A 25291-nucleotide genomic window follows, 5' to 3' on the forward strand; every position below is an offset into this window, starting at 1 on the left:
TTTAAATTCCAATGATACAAATTTAATTTATCACGTGATTATTTACAGTGAATGTCACAACTTTCATGTAATGACATGAAACATGTGCACTAATGGTGTAGAGAAGACTGAACAAGTCCTCACTTTAGACTTTAAGGTATAAATTCCCACATTCTTAAGTCCAGATGTACAAGGAGTCTTAGCCGAATGCTGACATGGCCCACTGCTTCACGTCAGTGGGGCACAGTGGATATTTCTGCAGAGCCTCCATTATCTGACTGTGGTCCAACATGAGTCTCATCAGCTGGTATTCCTTCTGTGTTTTGGCGGCGGAGCCGTCGACCGGCCGGATCAACTCAAGCTGCTGCAGATGCTCGAAGGCCTGAGGACGACAGTGAAAGGATCCATCGGTATCGACTGTCTGGCTGAGACACACCAGAAACAGTATGTGAAGTATTATTAAACTCAAACAAAAACAGACCTTCATGATGACAGGCTGTTCGAAGTTGTACATGGAGTTCGACTTCCTCTGAAGGAACTTCTTAAACTCTGGACAGGAAGTACAACACGGGGGGGAAAAAGTCAAATAACTCTGCACTTAATGGTACGTTCCATAAGTCACATCCAAGTTGACCACCTTCCGCTTGAGAAATTGGAAATACAGTAAGCATGGGCACTGATTTAATATGAAACAAATAGGTGCAATTAGCATGGAAAGCAGTGTAGTGTTTTAGAGGTTACTAAAAGTTTCCTATTCCAAACATATACTTTCATACCATTGTGAACCATTTGGAGGTTGAACGGCTCTCCTTCGTAGACATCATTGAGGTGTTTCATGGCGATGATCAGGCAGAGTTCCAAGATGGATAGACCTATAAAAGAGAAAAACAATATACATCTATATCTATCTATTTATTTGTTTTGCAGTGTAGAAAAAAATCAAGTGATCTTTTCATTTTTACCGTGGAGCATATTTGCCTTGGCGTCTACAAAACACAGCCTGCTGGCCTCCAGGAGGTCGGCTGGTTTGATGACGGGTTTGGCCACAGTGACGCGACTCAGACACAACATCTGGAATAAAATAAAAGAAAGACAAAGAAAAGACGTTCACACACATACAGTGATCAGCATATGGCAGGTCATATTGATATTGTGAATGTTTCTGTCACCAGCAGGATGTGCAGTGAGCGGAAGTCTTTGCTGGAGTTGAAGTGTCTGCGTAAAGCCCCCTCAGCTGATTTATCTTCACACAAAGTCTGTAAAAAGAAGACAGACAGTTATTTGTATGACATTATTTGATTTTGTTTTTTTTTTTTTTTTAAATCAAGATCAGCCTTACCTTGATGCTGTCATTCCAGTCCTGAGCAAACTTAACGTCTGGGAAATCCTGCGGCAGGCTGAGCTGGCTTTGAACCCGCTGCAGGTACTGAGCGAACGTCAGGCTGCTCAGCAGGTGGATCTGACGGTGGGAAAAGCGCGACTTCACTCGCTTCTCCAGCAGCTCCAGAACATCCTGGAAGCAAACGAAACATCAGATTACGTTCTTTAGGATTGTGGAGATTTATTTCTTGGGTGGGTGGAGAATTAAAGCGGATTCTGAGGCCCACCAGTCTGCAGGTGATGCCCACAACGGCGATGGGCGCCTGGGCAGACTGGGAGACGTCTAACAGGTTGTAGAGCAGAGTCTGGTTCTTATGGTGGGCAAAGAGGTCAAACTCATCCAGGATGAACAGCACTGGGCGGCTGCTGCTGCGATCACCTACACAAACCCCCCCCCAAAAAAAGAAAAAGCATTAAACCAAACCTTTATAAAAACAAGCTGTCTGATATTAAACATGAGTATTTTCTGGCTTCTTTGCTCTTTATAACAAAGAAATGGTTAAAAATAAATACGGATGAACGGATGTTTGCTAGTAAATGTGGTTAAAAAACAATGCAGAATGAGTCAAATTCTAACCTTTCTTTAATGCCTCCAACAGGAAAGCCAAATTTTCTGCAAAACTTCCCTGAAATGAAGGGGAGGCGCTTTTCATTTTGTGTCAAATTTATTGAAACATGAATGACAAATGTCTTCAAGATTCTCCGTCTTACTCACAAACACTTTGTCACCGACAACATTTTCCAGATGGAGCTGCCGTGTTATTTCTTTCAGCGCTATTCTGTCGTCAGTCTGCAGGAGGCCTGTGCAGTGAAGAGATATCATTTTAGTCAAATTCATATGTTCTTCCATTCTGAATGAATTGAACAAGGAATGGTTAAGGAACCGGAGCATGTACCGTTGAGATGCACCTGTAGCAGACTTTTCTGTGCTTCTTTATCCTCCAGCAGGTCTCTCAACACACACTTAAGCAGCTGCAGTCACAAAGCCACACAGGGATGCCATCAGACGTGACAAACCTCCAGGGATTTTAATACACTTTCATATAATTCATCATCTTTTCAACCATTTTTTGCACAGATGCCCATTTGAAGCCATCTGTGGACGCTCACCATTGTTTTTCCTGCTCCTCTGGGACCGACGATTAGCACAGAGTTACTCTCCCCATGGATAGCTGTTCGCCTCAGCAGCTCCAGAAGGTGTCTGAAATGATACAGGTTTTGACTACATTACCCATCATGCTCCTGCATTTGCAACATCCATACAAAGGAGAATTGAGCTCCACCATTGCCTTTCTGTGTAATTTGTTAAAAAACTATTAAATCCTCAGTGTTGGAGCTGCAACACCTTCGCTGCTTGTGTTATGACCAAGTCAGACGGGAGCTCCTTCAGCCTCCAAACTGGGACAGTGCTGTCAGCCAGGTAAGACTGAACTGGGTCACTGAAACTCACACTGAGCTCTACCGTGTCTCTTTATCATAAACGACAGTTCTACTACAGTTTTTGTCTCGAAATCCCTCAGTTTTTTCTTTCTTTTTGTCTTCATCTTGCCTCTCATCTACACCGTGTCCCCATTTCCTCAAGTTTGTAGATTCATTTCCAAACTATTCGGGACCTGTAAATTACAGGTTTTAACAGTTTGTTATTGAGAGGGCAGCCCTGCTCGTATTTGGCTTGTGTAATTATAAAGTGTACATTTTAGAGTAGTGTAGTTTACATGTATATATATATATACACTTCACTAATAATGACAAACACATGGAAATTCAGGCTTACTTGTGTTGAGCTTCTGTTCCCTCTGGCTTGTCAGGGAGCCGCTGATTGCAGAGCCGCTCCCTTAACATACTCTGAACCTGTAAGTAAAGGTGTATAAAGACACGGTTCAATTATTATTAGGATAATGTGTTGTCACCCAGCAGCTCTTTGGTTTGAAAATAAACAAACCTGTGTGATGCTTTCTCCTGTAGGAAGATGAACATCTTTTGCCTTCCTTTTACTCATGATGCTTCGAGTCTAAACAACAAAATTGGAGTTATGTGCCAAATACATGCAGCAACACAGAGGCTACAACTGTTTCGCCTTCGATAATTGACCCTTATTTGGATGATGACACGTGTCCACGAAACTCCGTTACAGCATTCGTCAAAACAAGGTATGATCTCGCTTTTTGTACATGTGTATTAATGCTGAGACACTACTACTATGCTGACACTGTTGATCACAAAGAATCATTCAATTCGGCGCGTGGCTACTGCAGGAGAAATTATGTTTCAATACAATGTTCACCATAGTAATTCACTTTACAATAACATACAAATGCTGCAGTCTTAGCAGATGCTATGTGTGCCGAATTATAAAGCGACAAGCACACATTCAGATGACGTCACATTTAGTTTCAAAACTGTATCAATGTTTATTTGCGAGCAAGTATGAACTAATATGTTATGTTTTAAGAATTGAGATTGGTTTTACTCGATCTCGCTGTCAACAGGGAGCCGCAGACGCCGCAGGGGCAAAATGCTTTGTATTCGCGAAGTAAAATAGCGTTCGTAGTAACCATAATAACTATATTTAGTCTCACAATGTGTAAGAAATAAACGACACATACCTTTCGCATTCGCGGGAATACGACTTGGCCAGCGATGACTACTTCCTGATTGGGCTCATCTCGGACCCTGATTGGTTGAAGCTCGGCACAAAATAGGAAGTGAGGTAGGAAAGATAAAATAAATATTTCCATTAAAGTTGACGTGTTTTACAAACTATTTTACAGATAATTAGCACATACAGGATGTGAATAATGTCACTGTACTAAAATTGTGCTACAATAGTTGTATAGTTTTAAAACAAATCGAATTTTAGTTATATATTAGTTATTAGTTATATATATCACCTATTGTCATTAGGTTTTTTTTTTTTAGCTTTCAATGCCATCTCATAATCTTCGTATGATATATAAAATAAAAAAGAAACGTTTGTCTTTAAAATCAAAATGTATCTTAGTCCCACTACATAGTATATCTTAATTTAACCATCCATTAGGAGAACACTCATTTGCACTTCTAGTTCAATATATAGATTAAATTCTATAGTATACATTTTCTTTCATTTTTATATTGATGTAACAAAGTCTAGTTGTGACTCACTAATGTATTCAAAGGTGCAGCCAAAATCAATTGTTTTTACGAAAATCTCAGTGTCATTCTGGTGAAGTTTAGAGTTGTGATGCACAGCACCTAAAATGTATTCCTGTAATGGTGGTACTTATGTGTAACTATAAATTAAATTAATTAAAATGCTGTAAGACCATATGCCACCCATGCTCTGATTTTGATTTTTTTTTATTTTATGTAGGAGGTAATGGTTCATCTGAATGGCTCATTCACAGTGATTATGAAGCAACATAAACGCATCCTGCGGCTTGTGGTTGACTGATGAACAAAGCACAATAAAGTAGCAGATATCTCACAAATCGTCTCGCCGTCTCTGCTCAAGCTCAGCCTGTCACATTACTCTGAAATACGACTCTCTGCTCACACATTCAGATCTGAGTTTGCCCTTAAAAATACATGAAGCGGCCACTTTTGCAGCAGCCATACACTGAATTAATTGTGTGTCTTCTCATGTTTGACCTTCGCAAAAAAAAAAGAATCACGCATTTGCACAGTGAGTTGCATCTCCATTTCTTTTCTTTGGTTTATGAGCATTGGGGGATTATATTCTTGTACACCTGATTGGTTTATATATAAGATTTACATATACTTAAATAATAATTAACTGTATGACCAGGATACAACTCTTAGTTGCTTCAGAGCACCTTACCACATTTAATGTTGGTTTTAATTTGGTTTATTTGCCTCCAATAATATTATGGTCAATGACTAGTTTTTATCGTAATGGAATAATAATATTACCTGGCCATGTATTATTCCATGTTGGATAGATACTAAAACAACTCGAGGTGTTACAACCGGTAATGAAACCTTCCAGTTAATTTAATTAACATAATTTGTCGCTAATAGTTTAAACATTTATTAACACAATACACCTCATTAAATGTGGCATAGTACCTCCAAGCTATTAGCAATGAATCTCTTTATCTCCTGTTAACTGCACAATTATTAATCCTTTTTTTATGTTGAGGTTCTAATCTCTGAATATGACAATGTATTTACTTTGAGTATTACATGAGGTGATATTAGTACTAATAGTGAGGCTAATGTGTAATGCCTTACAAGTTACTGATTTCCAAACTACCAATATTTCAAATTTCAATTTGTTGCTTCACTGATTTTCATTCACGAAATGTATAATCTCAGTTTGTGAAACTGTCAAGTATAACGCCAAAGTAAATTCTATTTTCAGTTCACCCTTATTTTGGCAGTAATATAGATTACACTTTTCCATTAAGTTGAAAATTGTGTTTGAGATAATCATGCCAATTTTGGTTGAAAAGGTTATTAAACTGATGGAGTTCATGGAATCACAAGTACTTGAATAAACCTTTTCAACCAAAGTAGCATTATATCCTTAAAGATTCAATTTAAAGATGTTTTTATACAGCCAATGTCATAACCACTCAGTTTTATTACATTGGTTCAGACATGTTTTATAACTGCCACTTTGAGTTATTTCATTGGTTGAAACAAACCAATTAAAGGCTGCTTTTATTTGCAATTCCCTTTGTGCATCATGTGTTAATTGTCCTTTTGCCCACTGTGAGTTTTTGCAAGCAAAGATGCAAGGGCAACCATGTTTTCTGCCTTGAAGTACTTTACTGTGAATACATTGCACAAAGAAAGATTTAATTCAACATTTTCATCTATTAGACATAACTATACATTATGATAGAGTGTAGGAGATTAAATACAAAAATATAGGGACAAAAACAGAACTAAAGTAAAAAAAAAAAAAAAAATGGGCTGGGCTGTAGCTGAAAAGGAAGTAAACAAGGACACCAATTAAGAATGTTTATTACAAAATGGCCCAGCATAAATTAAAGAAAGTAAGCTGAAGCCACTCAGTTTACTACACAGTTTGTCCAGGGATGCTACCAAATACTCACCATAGTGGCAACGAATAGTGTAAGTCAAGTGTCCCAGTGCCCTTTCATGCACATGCAAAGTGTGGGGACCTCGTCCAGCGTGTCTAGGCTCCCAGCAAGGAAACTCTCAACAAAACTGTAAAAGCACATGGCAGGCAAACACTCAAACAAGACAAGATACAGGAACAGGGCTAGAAATGGAGGTCAAGTGTTAAATACAAATAAATGTGACATTCTGCCAAAATGGCTAAAACTACACCTGCACATCACCATCAGCTACTGGCCAGGAAGGAGAAAGACAGACTAAAATCCCCAAATCTGCATGTTTTTGGACCCCCCCCCCCACACACACAGGGGAGAAAATGCAAACTCCAGGCAGAAAGGCCCTTGTTCCAACCGGGTCGCAAACCTGGGTCGTCTTGCTGTAAATGCAAGAGTGCTAACCACTACATTAGTGGGTCTCCGACTTTTCACAGTCCCGTACCCCTTCAGACAACTGACCTCCAGCCATAAACCCCCAACTTCCTTGCACTTAAAAAAAGCCAACACATACAGTGCATATGTTTTGGCACTGAGAGTGAGCACCGACTGTATACATGCCCATTTCAAGAATTAATCAGACTGTTGTATGTAAATGTTATTATTTTTAATACCTTCATAATAATACCAAATCATGTAGGTACTTCCACCATCTCTGCAAAGATACAGTTTTCTCTCATTCATTTACTTTTATTTAATAATGTTTATACTCCTAACTTTAGCTGTGTTGATGTGTGAGTGAGCTGAGCTCTGGATGAAAACGTGCATCACCTCTCCCCAACTGCAGGCTGCTCCACGGCGCATGCGCACTGCGACTCTCCATCATTTCTAATATCCCTGTGTAGGAGAACCAGCAGAGGCAAGGGAACTAATGGGTAGGCTCTTATTCTTATTTTTCTTAAGGTCAAAAACGCACCGATTCTCGCTTGTTACATTGTTTTAGCACCCAGATGCATTCGCCGAGATAACTGAATAAGAACGGGACATTTACGGTTCGATTTGACGCAGACACAAACGTTAGTGTCTGAAAAGCGTCTCTCTCTTCTTCTTCTTCGCTCTCTATCGCTCTCTCTCTCTCAGCGAACGCAACGGGTTTGCACGGCTCTTAGCTTGCATGCTAAGCTAACTAATGCTAACTCGGCCTGGCCCTGGCCTTCTCTGGCCCCTTTGGCTCGCAGCCCCAGCGCGGGCCTATCTGCTTTTTACTTCGACAATTTGAAGTCGGAACTCGGGCTGGGGGACCTCAATGTGCGCGTGCCCTGTTGCGTGTTGCCAATTAAATGCTAAAATGCTATGAGCGTAGCCGAGCTCGCCCTCTAATTCATTTTCGTTACAACAAGCTAGCTGGCTAACTAACTAACGGTAGCTAGACAGCTGACGCTTGGTATGCTAACTCCTTTGCTAGTTAAGATGCTGTGTCCAGTGCATCCAGAAGCTCCAGTCAGACAGGACCGATGTCGCTTGTTGACACGATCAGTCCTGACGCGGAGGCCCGCAGACGGCGATGCTTTAACTGTAGGCTTATCCCGGTGGTTAAAGAAACTACCTTTAACGATACACGGTTGTTGCCAAAACGTTAATAAAGCAACACTTGGCACAGTTGTTAGGTAGCCTAGCTAATGTCACCAAGCTAATTAGCCATTACCCAAGGCTTTGGCATCTGTGGTAGCTTTACTTCTATGCATGGGCTCGTTGTCATGTTCTCCAGTTTTGGGGGAAAAGTTTTTTTTGTCATTTTCCGAGACACCCCGTGTAACTGTCAACTTTGAAGGCTGCTGCAGGAATAAAATAGCTAATTTACACTCGTAGCTAGCCTGAGCCAACTCCATGGGTTGTGCACAATTTTAATGCCATGTTGAGACTGTGCGCTTCAATCTAGACAGCTATTAAATAAGCAGTAATTAAGTGAATAATGAAGTTGTGGTAACTTGAGAAAAGACCAGGACAACCTGCGTTTGGGTGTTGAGCTGTCTGTAGTCCTGTTTATCATGCTCCACCATAGGGCTGATCAATCTACCAAAAACGTAGCCTCATTGCTATATCAATGTATATAGCTGCTTGCTATGACTTTTGTATGTCATACATATAAAATTGATAAAAGCACAATTAGCCTCTAGTTTGTGGCTGGTGCAAAATTGTGTTTCTCTGTTTAATAGCAGTCCAGTAGACAAAACATAAATGTGGCCATTAATAGTTTGTAGCACAGGGTTAATATGGGTAGACAAAATGTACTTTTATTTAACCACTCATGCATTCACAACAAGATGGTTTTGCGCTTTGGCAAATTCAGGGTCAAGACATTTTTCTTGTCTTTTAAGGTCGCATTGAGCTGAGATTATATATAGGTCTGAAAAATGTTTGCCCACTGTTATCGCAGTAGAGAAAAAAACATCCCCTCAGTACAGGACAAGGTGAAAATATACTACAGTCTATATGTTGTAAACATTTGTTCTGTTCCTCTTTGTCGTTAGTCACTGGGTTATATTTACCAGTTGCTGTATTAACTGCATTGAACATGTTAGATTAAAAAAGTCAGTCAGGAAAAGAAGATGTACTGAATTGTGACCTGATGTATTTTTATCACAGACAAGTAAATACTGGTCTTGTATCTCCTGTGATCGGTACAATAATAAAGAGCTGTTGTGATGCATTTACTTAACAGTAAAATATAAACACATGCCAGATATACAACAGTGGCAACCACATATATAAGTCATAGAGAAAAAAACTGCCTCCTGACCATGAAGTCAAAATGCACACACACTATTTAGTCTGATAATATTCTTAAAAATGTATACATACAAATAGAAACCTTCATTTACATAACCTGCCATTCTTAATGCACTGCAAATTCAGTTACTAAACAAACCGTTGGCTGGTGTCTTCTACTTGTCATTTTGATGTGATTTGTTTTGTTCTGTCCAAAACATTTTTCTCTCTCTGACACTGCATTGCCGTACCTCTCCACTGACTGTTTTTATGCCCTTTTTCCGCATTACTTTTTTTCCCTCTTCTTGTTAAATGCTGCTTGTCTGATATTTGCACCACAATTGAATCTTTTTCTCCCTTATGTTGGGGGAGGAAAGTGCAAAATAATGTGGATTTTTTTTGTCACATTTTTTCAATTTTCATCGTTCACCTTATCAAGTAGATTTGATTTACCTTCCCAGGTGCCGAAAAATGCATGACATTCACCCCAGTTTCTGCAGTCTTGTCTTAGATGACAGAAATCAGTGACTCTGCAGTGACGCTGTCAGGCTCCCCTTTACCCTCCTATGTAATTTATTAAGGCAGTTTTCCCCCAACATAGTATGTGATTTATGACAAAATGATTTTGGCAGGTGGGAAATTTGCTGTAGGATTAAATTCAAGTCACAGTTTTTTATTTATTTTTGAAAATTATTTTGCACTGCCAGATCAATCACAGGTGTGAAGTTATCAGCTCATTTTAAAAAAAAATATATATAAAATAACCATACAGTATGATCATAGTCTCTGTCAAAGATATTTGAAGGCTTTGGCTCACAATTTCTACAGAGGGACAGAATCATGTTCAGGTGTTGTACAGTTCTCTGTTTTCTTTATTTTTGCAGTGATTGCACTCCTTGAAATTGTTATACCCCACTATTGCTCTTATTCCTCTGTGGCACAAAAACAAACTTGTATAGGATCCACAACTGCCCGCTGTCTTCATGAAATGAGTAATCTATCTTTTAAATAATGTCTGTTTATCACTGTGCTGGTTTGTATAATGTCCAGCAGTCTTTTTGACCACACTATGTGTTGGGAGTATTACTTTGGAGTAGTGCTGGCCAATATACAGGTTTGTCCCTTTTTTTATTATATGAAAAAAACAGAACGTGGTGCAGCAAAACTGTTCACTGTTGGAGGGGAACCCTTTTCACTGCTGCACCACACATGTTTTGGGCTTAGCTGAAGAAGTAATTGTGGTATTAATTGCAGGAATGATCAGTTTACTCCACCACCTTAGAAGAATGAATGTCTGAGGCCCCCTTTACACCTGGCATTAGAATGCATTTTCTGTGATCGGATAGTGCTTCACCATATGAATTTACACCTGGCATGGTCGTGCGTTGCCAGTGTCCACATCAAGATCCGATTGCTATCCGATCACAGTTATCCCCCGTGTTACGCCACATCCCCCTCTGTGCGCTGCCGTATCAACAATAACAATATAAGCCGCATGTAAAGTTGCGTCTTCAACAAGCGGAAAACTGCCGAAATGCAGTTTTGTCGCAGCTGTCATGTTATCTGTACTTGGAGCCACCCAGTGTGTAAGTGTAAATGTGATGTGTCTCCGCTCCACCCACAACAACTGAGCAGAGTGGAGACACATCGCATTTACACTTTTGTTTAATCTGGTCACAATGCGTCTGTGACCACCTCCTGAAGTGGTTAGATTATTCAAGCAATACGAGCATACACACAAACTGTGCCTCTCTCTTGGTGGAACGCTCAATCATGCTCATGCATTAAAAAATACAATGATATAAATTTTTGGTCTTACCACCCAGCACTACTTTAGTGGGTCTGTTGTATTCACTTGAACTGGCTGTAAAACCTATAAATATGCAAGGTTGTATTGTTTTCAACCTGCTCGTTGCCACATCAGCCCCAAGTACTGTTCTGTGTCTCACTGGCACATAACAGCAGAATAATCTGCAGTGGAGTGCTGCATGTAAATTGTTTATTTCTGTGCTGCAGATTGTACAGGAACAGGCTGTTCGTTAATCAAGTTTCATATTGGTAGTGACATCATGAAATAAATTGCATTTAAAGATTAGCACAGTTTGAATGACATGATGAGTTAGAATGAAAGTAAACTAAATCAGATTTTAATTGTCTCAATCTAACAAAAAGTCCTCAAACCGCAGGTTCACCATTATACAATAATGTTCTATGTTTTATTGATATTAACCTTAAAGGGAACATATGGATTGCATTTGAGGAAATAAATTAATTTTACCTTGTGATTTACAGCTCAACATTTACACATAGATTCTGGCAACATTAGACAAATCTTAATCATATTTTTCATTCTTTGCTAAATGGAATGATGATGGGACGATGTTTACTTTTTTCCTTGTTGAGATTAGAAACACGGGTTGCATTTTATTTTGGACAGGCAAAAACATGGACCTTTAAAATGTTTTGGTGTAGACATAGTTTTGGTTAAACATCCTTTGTGTCCTCATGTTGTTCAATTTTTAAGGGTTTGACATTACTATGGCCTACTATGTATATGTTTATGAAGGCAAAAGAGTAATGTAACCCCTTAATGCAACCACATAAAGCCTAGCATGCCAATATTTTTTTTTAACCCCCTTAAGAAGGTTTTTATGTGTCCACCTCCGCACCTCTCCAAATGCAAGAAGGCCAAAAGTGTCATTTTCAAAAAAAACATCAGTCTGCACTGAAAGGTTAGCAATTAGAAAGTATCGTAAATAATTTGCACAAGGTAATCGATGAGTCATGAGTTGGGGAATGGGGGAGGAAATGTCGAGTGAACTGTGACATGAAAATATTTTACATATTAAACATTTGTGGCGGTTTCTCTGACCCAAAGAAACCATCACACACCTACTCAGATGATGAGGTGCGACAGTTTTCGCTGCGTATTTTCCACATAAACGGGAGACATTTAACTGCTGCTTCATTTTCAGAAATGCTGTTAGTGTCACTGGGTTCAGTATCAGCTGCTCACAGGGCAGTTATGAGTCAGCAGCAGCAGCAGCAGCAGCACTGGCGGCTGAGAAGAAGCTTTTCATGGGGCTTTGTCAGTCACTGACTAAATTCAGCCTTGATTTACCTTGGCTGTTCTATCAGAGAGAGAATATTTGTTATAATATTGTTAATCAAAAATCAAAAATGTCTTTAAAAGTGACTTTCTGTAAAGATCTAAGGTTTTGGTGTTTGGGGTCAGTTACAGTATTTTGTGTGATCTCTTGACTGAATCTTGGTCTAGGTTAAATTCTGTAAAATAAACATTGCAGGTATTGCCAACAACTGCACTGCAGTCCACTATAAACAAGTAAACATTGCCAGAAGATATCTTCGCTGGACATGTTTGTCTGTTCTAAATGTGTTTGGATTTACTTCTGCCTCCCTGATGTAGTGGACTGGCATCAGTTTTTGTGCTTTTACTGACTAATATTAAGCGGAGTTCCTTACAGTTAAGGATGGAGTTGAACATAGTTTTGTGGAACCTGAATCCTGTTAGTTTAAAACCAGTTTGGCAGTTAAAAAACATCTAATTTTAATCCCATAAATAAAACCACTTCTTCATTTTAATAGTGATGCACAGACCAATTAAGAGGCAACCATGATACTCACTCTAATGGGACTAGTAGTAATTAACTATCAAAGCTAAACCATGGAGACTCATCTGTGTTGAATAAGTGTAAGGGTATTAATCACACATTTTTACTGTTCTGTGATTTAACCCTGACTTCATTCATTTAAGTGCGGCTACAGAATCCACAGAAACAAAAGTAACAACACATTGAAAGTAACTGCATCTACTACTTTCATCTACTCATCATCATGGAATAGCCATTTAATAATATCGCTGATGTTTTTACTGAATCTTCAAGTTATCAGTCAGAAAACAGTGGCTTGATTCTGTCAACATGCCCAATTGATGCCCTTTTAATCGTACTTTTAATCAAAGTATTTCCTTTAACATTTCAGTTTTTTCTTTCCATTTCTGAAGGGTAATATAAATAATTGGTTGTAAATGGAAACGCTGCCAGATATTAAATGTGTTTCTTGTTGTCGATTTTCTTGGAGTCAATTAAATTATGGACTTAAAATCTTGCAAAGAAATTTGATCATCCTAGCTAATTCCTTTTCTCTTCTGCCCTCATAGGAACCATGGGAAAACCAATACCCAACAGCATTTGGGAGTCAATATGTTGAATATATCTTATCTGGCTGACTGAAGGACATAATTGTGGGTGTCAGAAGACAAATGGTAAAAAACTAGTCAGAAAAAGGACGTTCCTGTGTGAGCACAACACACAACGATTTCAGACCCTCACCTTTTCAGCTGCTTGGCTCTGAATGTCAAAATGCAGTAATGAAAGTCCATGTGCAATTCAGCACTGTAGCCATGAAGCAGCAAGGGTAGGGTCTGCTGTGAGCTTGCCTCACCCTACCCGACCACCTGCTCATCCACCTCCCCTTCAGCTCCACCTGAGAGTGGAGTCCCACGTTGAAGCATAATTCTACTGCCCCACGCATCTCCTCTACCTTCCCACCACCGCTTTGGTAGACAAACATGACGTACATTGTGAAGACGCTGGTCTGATATATACCTCTGAGGTGTCGAGTGTAAAACCAGTGGAGCAATGAATGGCGGAAAGGACTGTGAGGCAGGAGATGAGAGGCAGGCCGTCCCTGTCCAGGTCCCCATTGGCTGGCAGCGCAAGGCGGATCTTGGCCGAGGGGTCGTATACATAAGGTAAGAAAAAGTCAACCATAAAAGTCCACCACAGATACAATGCAACGCTGTTCTGACAAAAGTGCAGGACTATATTTGAAAATTGGGCAAAATTTGGAACCTGATTTGTTTTTACCTCCACAATGACAATGTTCTTTTTTAATTGATTGGTTCTGCAGTAACAGAAACATGTTTATTGTTTTGATGGTATTGCTCAATGTGTGAAGCCATGGTTATTCTCCTGAAGCTGCTGTGGACTAGTTGTATGCAGCATCTTCCAGGTAAAATAAAGAGACTTTCTGATAATGTAGATTACTACATCTTAGTAGGGTGTTATGGTGTTGCATAAGATGGGTTAAGTGCTGCCCATTTGTTCTCAAACAAAAATATATACATTCTGGTTTTGGATGTGCCTGGCAAATTCCTTACTCCAGTCACCCGTCATTTATAAAATCCATGCAGAGACTTACCATTAAGTCTCTGAGTGAATTTTGTGTTAAGAGTGGGTCAAAATATCCATTTGGTAATATATTGCCGTCCTTTATCATGCAAAATGATGATCAATATGAGTATTTTAATTAACAAGTGAAGGCGCTCTAAAGTAAATGGTCCTTGCCAGTTTCACTCGCTGGGCACTGCTACTTGATGTCTCCTCACGGCGGAACTGCTCAAGTGAATCAGGCAAACTTGGGACAGACGTTACCTGAAGAAGAGGGAATTTACAGAGGGATAATGGCAGAGAAAGCTATGTTACCTATCCCACCCCATCCACGTTCAATACATAGTCTTTATGCACTTTGATCTCTATGTTGTGAATACATGGAGAAATCCATCACTTCTAGGTTTTTATTTTCGTCAGTTGGACAGATACTGTGACGTATCTTGCAATATTTGAATTATTGTATTGTGATATTATTGGTATTGTGGACCATGTATTGTGTATTGCATCAAGTGGTACCTTGTGATTCCCACCCCTAATACCTTTAGGGTCATTTAGACTGAAAGTTGAGGTTGCTCATTGCCACATCATCACCACTGGCATGTGTATTTGCCACAGTCAACTGCTTTAGTTCACTAAAGCAGTTGACTGTTGGGTTCATTTTGGGTTAGGGCTGGGTGATATACTGGTAGTAAGAGTTATACCGGTATATTTTTGAAAGAGATATGTAGTTGAGACAATATCGCCATACCGGTATATTATGTTATTTTTATGTTGCCTTGCAAACGCTATTTAATAAAGCTGACCACTTCTCTCTGAGCCTACAAGCTTAGTTCAGCTACTCAATCAAGCCCCTTACATGTACGTACTACGTAGTGTTCTCCCACCCACGCTACGCATCACAACAGACATTTGAACGAAAACGTGGCGGACACGGTGCAGGTGGAGAGTGATCAGTTGGTGCCCAAGAAAAAGAATAATGGCGCTGTTATTTTCCTAAATAAAATTTGTACTTTTACTCCGATACATTTTAACCATCTACGTTACTCGTTAATGCAAAATAAAAGTTGAGCTGGTGATGTAATGCCCATTTGTTGTCGCTAGTTTTTAGTGGCACCAGCTGTTAGCCGCAGATTTTGACTCCAAGTGGACTTAAAACACATCAGCGCCTCGTTGTTAACTGTGTCCGACACCGAGGCGCTGGTCTCTGGGCATCTGGTTTCCTGTCTCCAGGTTTCTGTGTGGCCAACCGGTGAGCTAGCAAGCGAACATGTTTTGTTCAAAATATCGTTATAATATCGCATATCGCCATTCGAACAAAAAATATCGCGATATCAGTTTTGTTCCGTATCGCCCAGCCCTATTTTGGGTGTTGGAAAGAATCCTGCGTAGTGCCTACGTCTGTGTCTTGATACTGTCACTGCACACTTGGATTTCCTCATATTCGTAACATTTTTAAGTACCTATTTGCTTTAGAGATGTGCAGCTACAGACCCCGACAGTAGATACTTTCACTGTTAAAGGATCAATCCGTGGTTGCCATTCAGCTTATCTGTGTATGTGTTTGACAGAAAGTCAGTAGTGCATGTTTTTTTTCCATTGGTGGCAAGTTTGAAATCTTATGGGGGAATATGGGCACATATTATTGTTCACAAGGTTAAAGTTACTAAACTGCAGCTGTGATCCTGTTCATATCCTACTTTTAATTTCTGAAATACCCCAATAAACACATATTGTGGATGTGCATATTGTTCTAATGAAATTTAAAAGATTTGGTTACAATTTGCCATACATTTTAGTGGGAACCTAGCTTGTGTGAGTTAGTCACTTTAGATTCTGAATGTCAGCCTAATGTTGTGTTCTGTGTTCAGTCCCAGTGGCTCAGTACTGTCCAGCTTGGAGCAGGTGAAGACCTACCTGCTGACAGATGGAACCTGCAAATGTGGCCTGGAGTGCCCACTCATCCTCCACAAGGTAATTTTCTGTTGGTTCTGTTTCTCTTAACTTGGCTCCAGAATACAACATCACTAGATATAATAATTAATAACCAAAATGCTGTTGTGCAAAAATCCCAAACAAATACATTTATCTGAACATGTGGCCTTTGTGTATTACAAATATTAGTCATTGTCCAAGGTTTTTCTTTTAACTGATTTTAATTTATTTTGCAAATATTGCTGAAGTGTTTGTTTTATTTGGTAAGTGCTTGTAAAAAAAAATTGATGAGCGTCCAGAGCAGATGTGAAGGTGATGTGCAAAATCACTGAGGCCCTGTTTAGACTTCATAATAACATCCGTTCTGAGAGATTCGATCACAAATGGGCTGTTCACAACTGGCAATAAGTGTCCTTAAGGCAGGGTGTATTACGTATTTGGCAGTCATGAGGGAAGCAGATAAAGGAAATAATTTAGGGCAAAGTAACATATTTGTGAGTAGGAAATAATTTCCCTCTAGTCAAACCAAGATGAATATACTTCTGGCAGGGCGCTGTGTGTTGCTTTTGTTTTTTGTTCTTTAACAGCTTTTTGAGAATTGAAAGGTCACCTTATATAGCTTGAAATGTGGCTGTAAAAATGTTTGTGGTTTTGACCTAAACAGAGTACGGACACTGTGGTCCACTTCAATTAGTATCAGCTTCAATCAATTCCAATAGTGACCAAATTTCATTAGGAAAAGTTTTAAAATGTCCCGAGAAAGCTCTCAAACCACTTCAGCTGCTCAATACTCTTCTTCACTCCCATTTCATGTGCTCAGGATGTATGAAAAAATTCACACTGACCACTTCCATTGATTTCTGTGAAGGACCAGTCCACAAACATCAGTGTGCTTTGAAGCACCCACTGTGTCATATTACTTGGTAATCTGACCTATTATCCTTCTTGAAGCTAAAATTGTCTCCACTGTCGGTCAGATCAGACTGTTATCAGGTTGATATCGTCTCGTCTGTAAAAAAAAAAAGTTGGATTTCCTGCTCTATTATTGATGATTTAATAAGCAATTATAAACCCCCACAAATCCCATATTTTCCTTTAATTTCTATTATTTTACCTTTAATGGCCTACTGACCAACATCAATTTTATATTATGTTTTTTTTTAATGTTAATTCAATGGCTCCAGTGCTTCAAGACAAAACTACCTGAATCAATTTTTATTTTAAAGCAAATTTTAAATAATCTGGTTCACATTTAATGGGTTCCCCCTCAAATTGTTATGTTGATTCTTTTTATCTTGTTTCTTAGGTGTTCAACTTCGACCCAGGGGCATCAGTCAAGCAAAGGACAGCGGAGGATGTGAAAGCAGATGAAGATGTCACCAAACTCTGCATTCACAAGAGGAAGCTTCTGGCCGTGGCCACATTGCACAAGAGCATGGAGACACACCCACCTCTGACATTGACAAGCCCAGGGGGAGGTATGAGTATATGTAAATACAAATACAATTGTAATAGATACTGAAGTATAACAACCGTTAGTTCCCTTATCTTAATGTGTTACAGCTGCAGCTGAATTCCAGAGATCAAGCACTTAAGTAAAGCACTGATATTAACTTGTTGGTCATTTTATTGGTTTTTCAGCCATTATGACTTTGGTGATTTTACTGCCCTGTCTGGAATTTTATCTGGTGTGTTTTTATTGATTTGTGCTTTGTTTGGACCTAAGGTACATCATCTGTAGTTTCTGGGCATTCCACAACTCCACGAGCAATAAGGACTAAACCCCATGATGGCCTGCCCAATGCTGTTGGTCCCGACTGCAAAAGTCCTTTCAAGATGATGATGGTAGCTGGACAACAGCAACAGAGGCTGTATCCACCCCAGGAGACGGGTATAACGCAGCAGCCAGAGCTCTACTCTGGGTACCCCAGACCACAAAGGCTGGGCAGTGGGGAGCCAGGCCCTAAATCCCCTTACCGGGCAGGGTATGGTGGCATGCTGAGCCCACAACGCACCAGTGCTAGGCTGTATGGAGATGGTTCAATGTCTCCAAGTGCGGACACTTTGTGCAGCCCTGATGGCTTTTCAAGGACCAATCCTTGTGGTTTTCCAGGAGCCGGCAGTCCTGGCTCAGTCTCAATTCATGCTAATACTAGGACACCTCTTTCCCCACACGGTGTGATGCTCCATGGCTCCTCTGTGAGCCAGCCATCCTGTGCTATGACAGGGAGGACTAGCACACCCTTATCCCCAACGGCCACTGCCAAAAGCCCTGTCATGAACATGCCACGGGGCAACTTCCCCCCTAGTATGGAAATGGCCCGTGCAGCATTTCACCATAAAACACAGCCCCCTGTGCATCCAGTGCCCCCCCAATCCATACCAACACCCTGTGCTCTTCAGAAAAGACAGCTGACCTCAGAAAAAGACCCCCTCGGCATCTTGGACCCTATACCCAGCAAACCAGTCATCCAGCCCCTTACTAATGCCCCAAACCCCTCCAACTTCCAGCCTAACATCCACTCTCAGGTACCAATGATGAATGTAAACATACCCCCTCCTGCCATTGTTCCCCTGCCAAGCAACCTACCTTTACCCACCATGAAGCCTGGGCCTGTGGGGCATGGTGGCCATGTTCAGAGGACTCAACAAGGTGGACCGGCTTCTTCCATGTCCCCATCCCCTGTCACTTCCCCTGTCCACATGGCTGTGCCTATCCTGGGGAGAATGGAGGCTTCCCCTCATCGCTCACGCTCATCCTCCACCTCCTCTGATCATGGGAACTTTGTAATGCCTGCTGGGCACCAGGCCCCATGTGGCAGCACGAAGGTTCCTCCTCGTTCCCCCAGGTCGGCTATGGGATCCCCTAGGCCAGCCATGCCCTCCAGCCCCTCCACCAACAAAACTGACCCACTTCACCAGTACAAAGAGTCCCAGCTGTTGCCTGGCATGGGAAACTCGATTGGTGCCCAGCAGCATGGTAACCCCATGTATTCACCCACGTCATCATCCTCCTCTTCATCTTCTTCTATGGCAGCCCCAAGCGCTTCCCAGAAGGGCCACCCAGGACTACTGGGCATGCCCCTCAACCAGATCCTCAACCAACAGAATGCTGCTTCCTTCCCAGCCAGCAGTCTCTTGTCAGCCGCAGCCAAAGCACAGCTAGCAAATCAAAATAAATTCAGCGCTGCTGGCAACAGCACTGCTGTGATGGCTGGAGGTGGAGTTGGTATGACAGGCATGGGAGCAGGTAGTGGAGGTAATGGTGGGAGTGGTGGCCACCCAGGCTCTATGAGTGCCCCCAGAGGCATTGAGGGACACAGCACTTTAAATCCCATGCTCCCTCCTAACTCCAACATTCTGCTCAACACTCCTGAAGGCCAGAGTGGAAGGGCAGCCCTTCGAGACAAGCTCATGGCCCAGCAGAAGGACCCCATGCGCAAACGGAAACAGTCATCAAGCAACACTCCTGTAAACCATGACAATAGTAACAACATGGTCTACAACATGCTTAACAAATCAGGCATGGGTGGACCACATATGCCAGGACCCAGTGCACCTGAACAGCTGAGAAAATTGGGCAGACTTGGAAACCTTCCCCCAAACACCTCAATGGCCCAGCTTCTCCAGTCCATGAGCTGCCAGAGCTCTCACAACTTGGGTGGGAACAGCCACCGTCCAGGTCTTAGCCCTGGCCCAGGGCAGGGTCCTCAAGGTGCCGCACAACTGCACTATAACGACTGCATGGGAATTGGCCCCGGTGGCCCTCCATGTCAGAATCTCCATGTCCAGCAGAGGCTGCAGGGTCCTGGAGATGCCATGCAGCACTGCCAGAACATGGACCCTTCTGGTGGTCATCTGGGCTCACGGTTAGGCCAGTTCCCTGACATGAGGGCTCAAATGCAGGCCTCCTCTATGAATAACTGTGGGCCTATGGGGTCAAGCAGTGGACCAGTGGGTTCTGATGGCATGCCATTGGGCCACCCCAACACTAACCCCCCACCTCTATCCCATCCTGGCCCCAATCCCTCACAGCAGAACCTCCATCACAGTATGGGACGGACTAACATGGTGGTGATGCCACATGGAGGTGGTGATGGTGGCTGTACACAGACCATTTCTGATACAGGTAAGATATTAGAACCACAGTACTTCAGGTCCGCTGATAAGATTAAAATGTTTTTCTCTGCAGTTTACCTACACAATGTCGTACTGTTAAGTGTTGAGATATATACATTGAATATATCCTCTATTCCCCCTTTGTGATCAGGCACTATTTCAGTTAAGATGTGTTTTCTACATTTATGAACCAAACCGAAGGATTTAGTTGATAGGCCCTGAACCAAGGTGGTGTGGCTCCTCCAGCATCATTGAGCTAATGAGGAGGCCCTTCATCTTTGGAAGCTAACCTAATTGTCAGTCAACCAGTGTTTCTCTTTGTTTTATTTGTATGCTAACATGAGTCAATGGTGTAAGAAGATGGAAATGGGATCTGCATCACACTTTAAGGGAAGCAGCCCAGATAGGGCGCTCTTAAGAGCTTCTCCCAGCTAGCTGGTCGCTATGGTAACGATGGCCCCTGAATGGGGACCAGAGTGAAGCCTTTAATGAGGGTTTTATCCTGTGTGTGTGTTTGAATAACTCTGTAATACAGTGTGTGTGTGCGCTTCTGTTTGTGGGCATATGAATTACTTTTTGTGTGACTGTAAGTTTGTGTGTCTGCAAGTTTGTGTGTCTGCGTGTAGACACATTGATGTCTGTGTTTTTTCTGAAAGCACTGAAAAGACCCCATCTTAGTATTTCTGCCTGCTGTGACCAAGGAATGCATTTATGTATTCATCATGCATCTGCGTGTCCTCATATGGTTTATAGTGGGGATATCACCAAGGCCTGCTGCTGGACACCTGTCCTTATCACCAGGTGCCTTGTTATTCTAAATTTAATTCAGGTCAAATAATTAAAATTCACTTGGTCCCGTGTGGGTCAGGAGGAGTATGACATTTGCTGCCAGTGGCATAGGAAAAGTCAGAAGATGTCATTGGGAACTGTAGTTTCTACATATATATTTTATATACTGTATATATATAACATCAGCTTGTGGGGTTATCACCGTATTTCGTGCGTATAAAAAAAAAAAATAAAGATTGTATTTGTCAATACAGCAAAACATATAGCAAAGTTTTATTGTCCCTAATAAAATCTGATCTGATCAGATCTCATTGTTGTATTTATGGTTAAAAATTAAATAGCTGCTGTGATCGCTTCTGTGTTTTTCTACATATATCCAGTGGTTAATCGTTTTTGGTGCCATCTACCTTGCTACTGCTAACTTCCATTGCCAGCTTGGCAGGGGTATAGACATGCATGTATGTTATGTTAATAGGGCTGCAACAAAGAATTGATTATTAAATTAATTGGCAACTATTTTTGATAATTGATTCATCAGTTGTTTTTTTTTTTTTATTTAAGGTTTTTTTGCCACCATTTCTCAATACTCTGCCATCAGATTGTTGTCTGTCATAATTTTTAACTAATAACTAATCAATTAACGGAAAATATCGACTGTTAGTTACAGATTTGTATGTTAATTTCCGGAACTGTACAAAATACAGACTCTCGTAAGCACTTACTCTCCTGAGATAAAAGAGGAATGGCAGATGTCATGCTGCTGAGTGTCTCCCTGGATCCTCCAGTCCTTGAAAATAATTTGAATGACATGTTTGGGATCTTAAGAGCCGTGGAGGCTTTGAAAGTGGCCTAGTCAGTGCCTTCTTAGCACTAGCCTCTAACCATCTGTTTCTAGACAGCTAGCAATCTTTAACACCCCCACCACTCTTACCACTAACAAATACTCCAAAGTTCATTGTAACCCCCCCAGACACCCTGCTACCCAGCTGACTTCCCCCCATCCCCCAGCAGACTAAAATCACACCACCCGACCCCTGTAACCCCCCTCATCCACCCACTCAGCTCCCCCAACAAGCTTCCTGGCAGCGGACAGAACCACCAATCATCACTTGGTTCCCATGGCAACCTCCCTTGGCAACAGCCGTCACTATATCATAGCAGTAGAGGAGGATGTGGGGTGGAAGGGGGAGGGGGTTGGTCGAGTCATGGCTCTCAGTGTAGAGAGGAGAGAGGGGAAGAAAGACGAGAGGAGGGGAAAAAATGGAGAACACACACAGCTGCCCTTCAGCTACGTAGCATCCAACCAGCTGCTCCAGTTGCTGCTTGTTCACACACAGTCACACGAAACACAGCATTAAGCCTCTGAGATTTTGTATCTGCTTCGGCTTTATCTCTGCAACATTGCTGCTGGGCATTCTCTTTATTCACTGATACATTTTGTTGCCTTGATATATTTTCAGGGTCTACCCTTATGTGTTTTGTCACAAGTCTGTACTACAAATCTAGTAGAGTGTCTGTCTGTTAGTTCAGGGTGCAAGATATTGTTAGTGTGCAACTTTAAATCACTGATAGAAAAGTACTTGCTCAGCTTTGCTGTTAATTTTCTGGTGGGCACACTAAATCTGAAAAGGTATACTTCCACACTGCGCTGTAGCTCTGAGTAAAGATAAATACAGCTTTATTTCAAGTCTATAATGTCTAATTGTATCACATTCATACCCATGGATTAAAATCCAAACAATTATGAAGGGATTTTTTTTCCAATTGAGGAAATTGGAAATTTCTCTGATGCGGTGATTTTTCCAATAACATGAGTTTCATACAAAAACTTGTATGTCTCATTGGTTTTGCAGGAAACCCATCATCCCTTGGCTGTGGTGTTGGCCTGCAACCGCACATTAATGTTGGAGGTCAGATGTATCAGCAGCAGATCCACCAAGGCATGCAGCAGGGGGTGGCCTCCCATCCAGCCTACCAGGGCCAGCAGCACTTTTCTGACAACCCACCCTACACAGACAGCAGCATGGCCAACGCTGGCTCCATGGCCTACATCTACCAGAACTACCAGGTAGGATTACATGTTCTCTGTAGCATTTTTGATAGTTTCAAACTCAGTTTGCCTAATGTCTTAACCTCTCTGTTATGTCCACAGCAGGGGATTTTGCCACATCCACAGTTTGGGGAGGGGCAACAGCCCCAGGGAGAGGGGCTTCCAACAGGTACGTCTGGATCTGACAGAGGCCCAGTTGGAGGGCCAGAGTCGGTGGATGCCATCTACAGAGCTGTAGTGGATGCCGCTAGCAAGGGCATGCACGTTACCATAACCACCACAGTTAGCGGAACAACACAGGCAAGTCCAGTGCCTGCCCTTAGTGCCATGAGTGCCTTCACTGCTTCTATAGGGGAGCCTGTTAACCTTCCCCAAGCAGTTAGTGCAGTCCTGCACGGGCACCAGGAAGGAGAGCAAACCAGACCGAGGCAGGTGAGGCCAGGACGAGGTCAGAAAAACATGGATGCAGGGAAGAGCACTCCAGATGGCCCAGAGGCCCATGACTACTTCCGTTCTCCTGGCCGTGGGACTCCCAGGGCTCAATGGGATGGGGAGACCCAGCATGGGGGGAGTTTTGACTCGCACAGCAACAACAGTGCTTGGGGTGGTGAGGATTTCCTAGAGTGTTCTACCCAAGTTAGGAGTAGTCCCTGCATGGATCGACCCGCCAGCTTGGCTCCTGCCCCACCCTGCCCTACCGAGGGGTCCAACGATCATGGCCTGGCCATGGCCCACGATAAGGTCTTTATCGATGATGGCTATCGCTTCAACAACTGCAGTCGGACTCCTAATTACAAGGAGCGTTTGGAGCAGACGGTCGAACGCTGCGCTCATATGAATGGCTCCACCCCCCACTTCAACACTCGGGGTTACGGAGAAGTCCTGGGTCCCCCACGGCAGGAGCTGACAGGGGACGACCAGTCGCCCAGCTCCTCCACTAGCCTGGAGGGACCCTTGGCCACAGCCAAAGACTACAGCCACTACAACGGCCATTTCAACGGTATGGCGCCTAGTCCCTCGGACACAAAGAGCCTGAGTAGTGAGGAGGACTTGCGGCAGCCAGACTCTCCCTCCTCAGAGCTGCTTCACTACCGGTCCAGGACTTTCAACATGGGGGAGCTGGTCTGGGGTCAGCTTAAGGGCTTCCCTCCCTGGCCTGCCAAGCTGGCCGGGGATGAACAAGTGCACAGTGCTGCTATGCAGCTGCGGGAGCAGGCGAAGGTGAGTCATCAGTGTGTGACCACCTGCCTTCATTTTATTTGCCATCTTAATTTTTCTGCCTAAATAAGAGTGAGGATTGGCAGCAGATAGGCTCGTAGTATTTGTTGGTACACATTACACAATTGCAAACTTACCATCAAGCTATTTTTTTCAGCAAATTATTTTCACAGAAACAAGATATTTTGTGTGTCAGCCAGTGCAGCAATTTCATTGTTTTACCTATCACGTAAGACTTTTTAATTAAAAAAAATATAATATAAAAAATTTAAATTTATTTTTTAAGACAGGAAAACTGACTAACTAAATAATGGTCTAAATTCAGTATTGTTTTACTTTTAGTTGGACTCTCAATCTGCTGTTTAACAGTTTATGAATGTACTCACATGATTTTTATGGTCTCCACCCAGGTCGAGCCAGAGAAGCTCAAAACACTAACTCACGACTTGGAGGCACTTGACAGAGCTGCCAAAAGAGGCCTGAAGTAAGTTAACCACAGCAGCATATTTACATATAGTTTATAATGAACATACTGGAAAAACAACTTCAATCTAATTGAGGTGTTTTCATGGTTTATGTTTTTACTGCACCTGTTAAGCTCTTGGTCTACTTAGAGTCTTATAATGTGGAGAAATCTAAAGATTGAGACACTTTCTTTAGTTAGAATTTTGCTGATTGTGTTGGTTGCACCAACCTAAATGAAAATGAGATACATTAATGTTTTTCCAACAGACCGGGGAAACTGAATAATCACTTAGAAGCTGCTATCCACGAGGCAATGAGTGAGCTGGATAAAATGTCAGGCGCAGTGAGTATTTACACCTTATTTAAATGTAAAG

The 25291-nt window shown here is 41.8% G+C and overlaps 2 protein-coding genes across 2 annotated transcripts in view; one reads left to right on the forward strand and one right to left on the reverse strand.

The window, feature by feature from the left end:
* Window positions 1-7293, reverse strand: orc4 (origin recognition complex, subunit 4). Its single transcript, XM_058622307.1, has 15 exons — window positions 7164-7293; window positions 3966-4081; window positions 3302-3370; window positions 3134-3210; window positions 2470-2560; window positions 2256-2331; window positions 2075-2160; window positions 1937-1985; window positions 1587-1738; window positions 1319-1492; window positions 1149-1235; window positions 942-1050; window positions 756-851; window positions 461-528; window positions 1-361 (listed from the first exon to the last, which is right to left on the reverse strand). The coding sequence occupies exons 1-15, from the start codon at window positions 7264-7266 to the stop codon at window positions 179-181; spliced, it is 1536 nt and encodes a 511-aa protein (XP_058478290.1). The 5' UTR covers window positions 7267-7293; the 3' UTR covers window positions 1-178.
* Window positions 7242-25291, forward strand: part of LOC131448627 (methyl-CpG-binding domain protein 5-like) — a 22823-nt gene continuing 4773 nt past the window's right edge. Inside the window, exons 1-9 of the mRNA XM_058621239.1 lie at window positions 7242-7315; window positions 13330-13923; window positions 16213-16315; window positions 17583-17754; window positions 18003-20405; window positions 23038-23252; window positions 23337-24455; window positions 24863-24936; window positions 25185-25260. Coding sequence (XP_058477222.1) covers window positions 13811-13923; window positions 16213-16315; window positions 17583-17754; window positions 18003-20405; window positions 23038-23252; window positions 23337-24455; window positions 24863-24936; window positions 25185-25260 — 4275 coding nt within the window. The 5' untranslated portion in view covers window positions 7242-7315; window positions 13330-13810. The remainder of the gene's footprint in view (window positions 7316-13329; window positions 13924-16212; window positions 16316-17582; window positions 17755-18002; window positions 20406-23037; window positions 23253-23336; window positions 24456-24862; window positions 24937-25184; window positions 25261-25291) is intronic.

Source organism: Solea solea, chromosome 2 (assembly GCF_958295425.1).
Source record: "Solea solea chromosome 2, fSolSol10.1, whole genome shotgun sequence".
In the NCBI taxonomy this organism is placed as follows: domain Eukaryota; kingdom Metazoa; phylum Chordata; class Actinopteri; order Pleuronectiformes; family Soleidae; genus Solea; species Solea solea.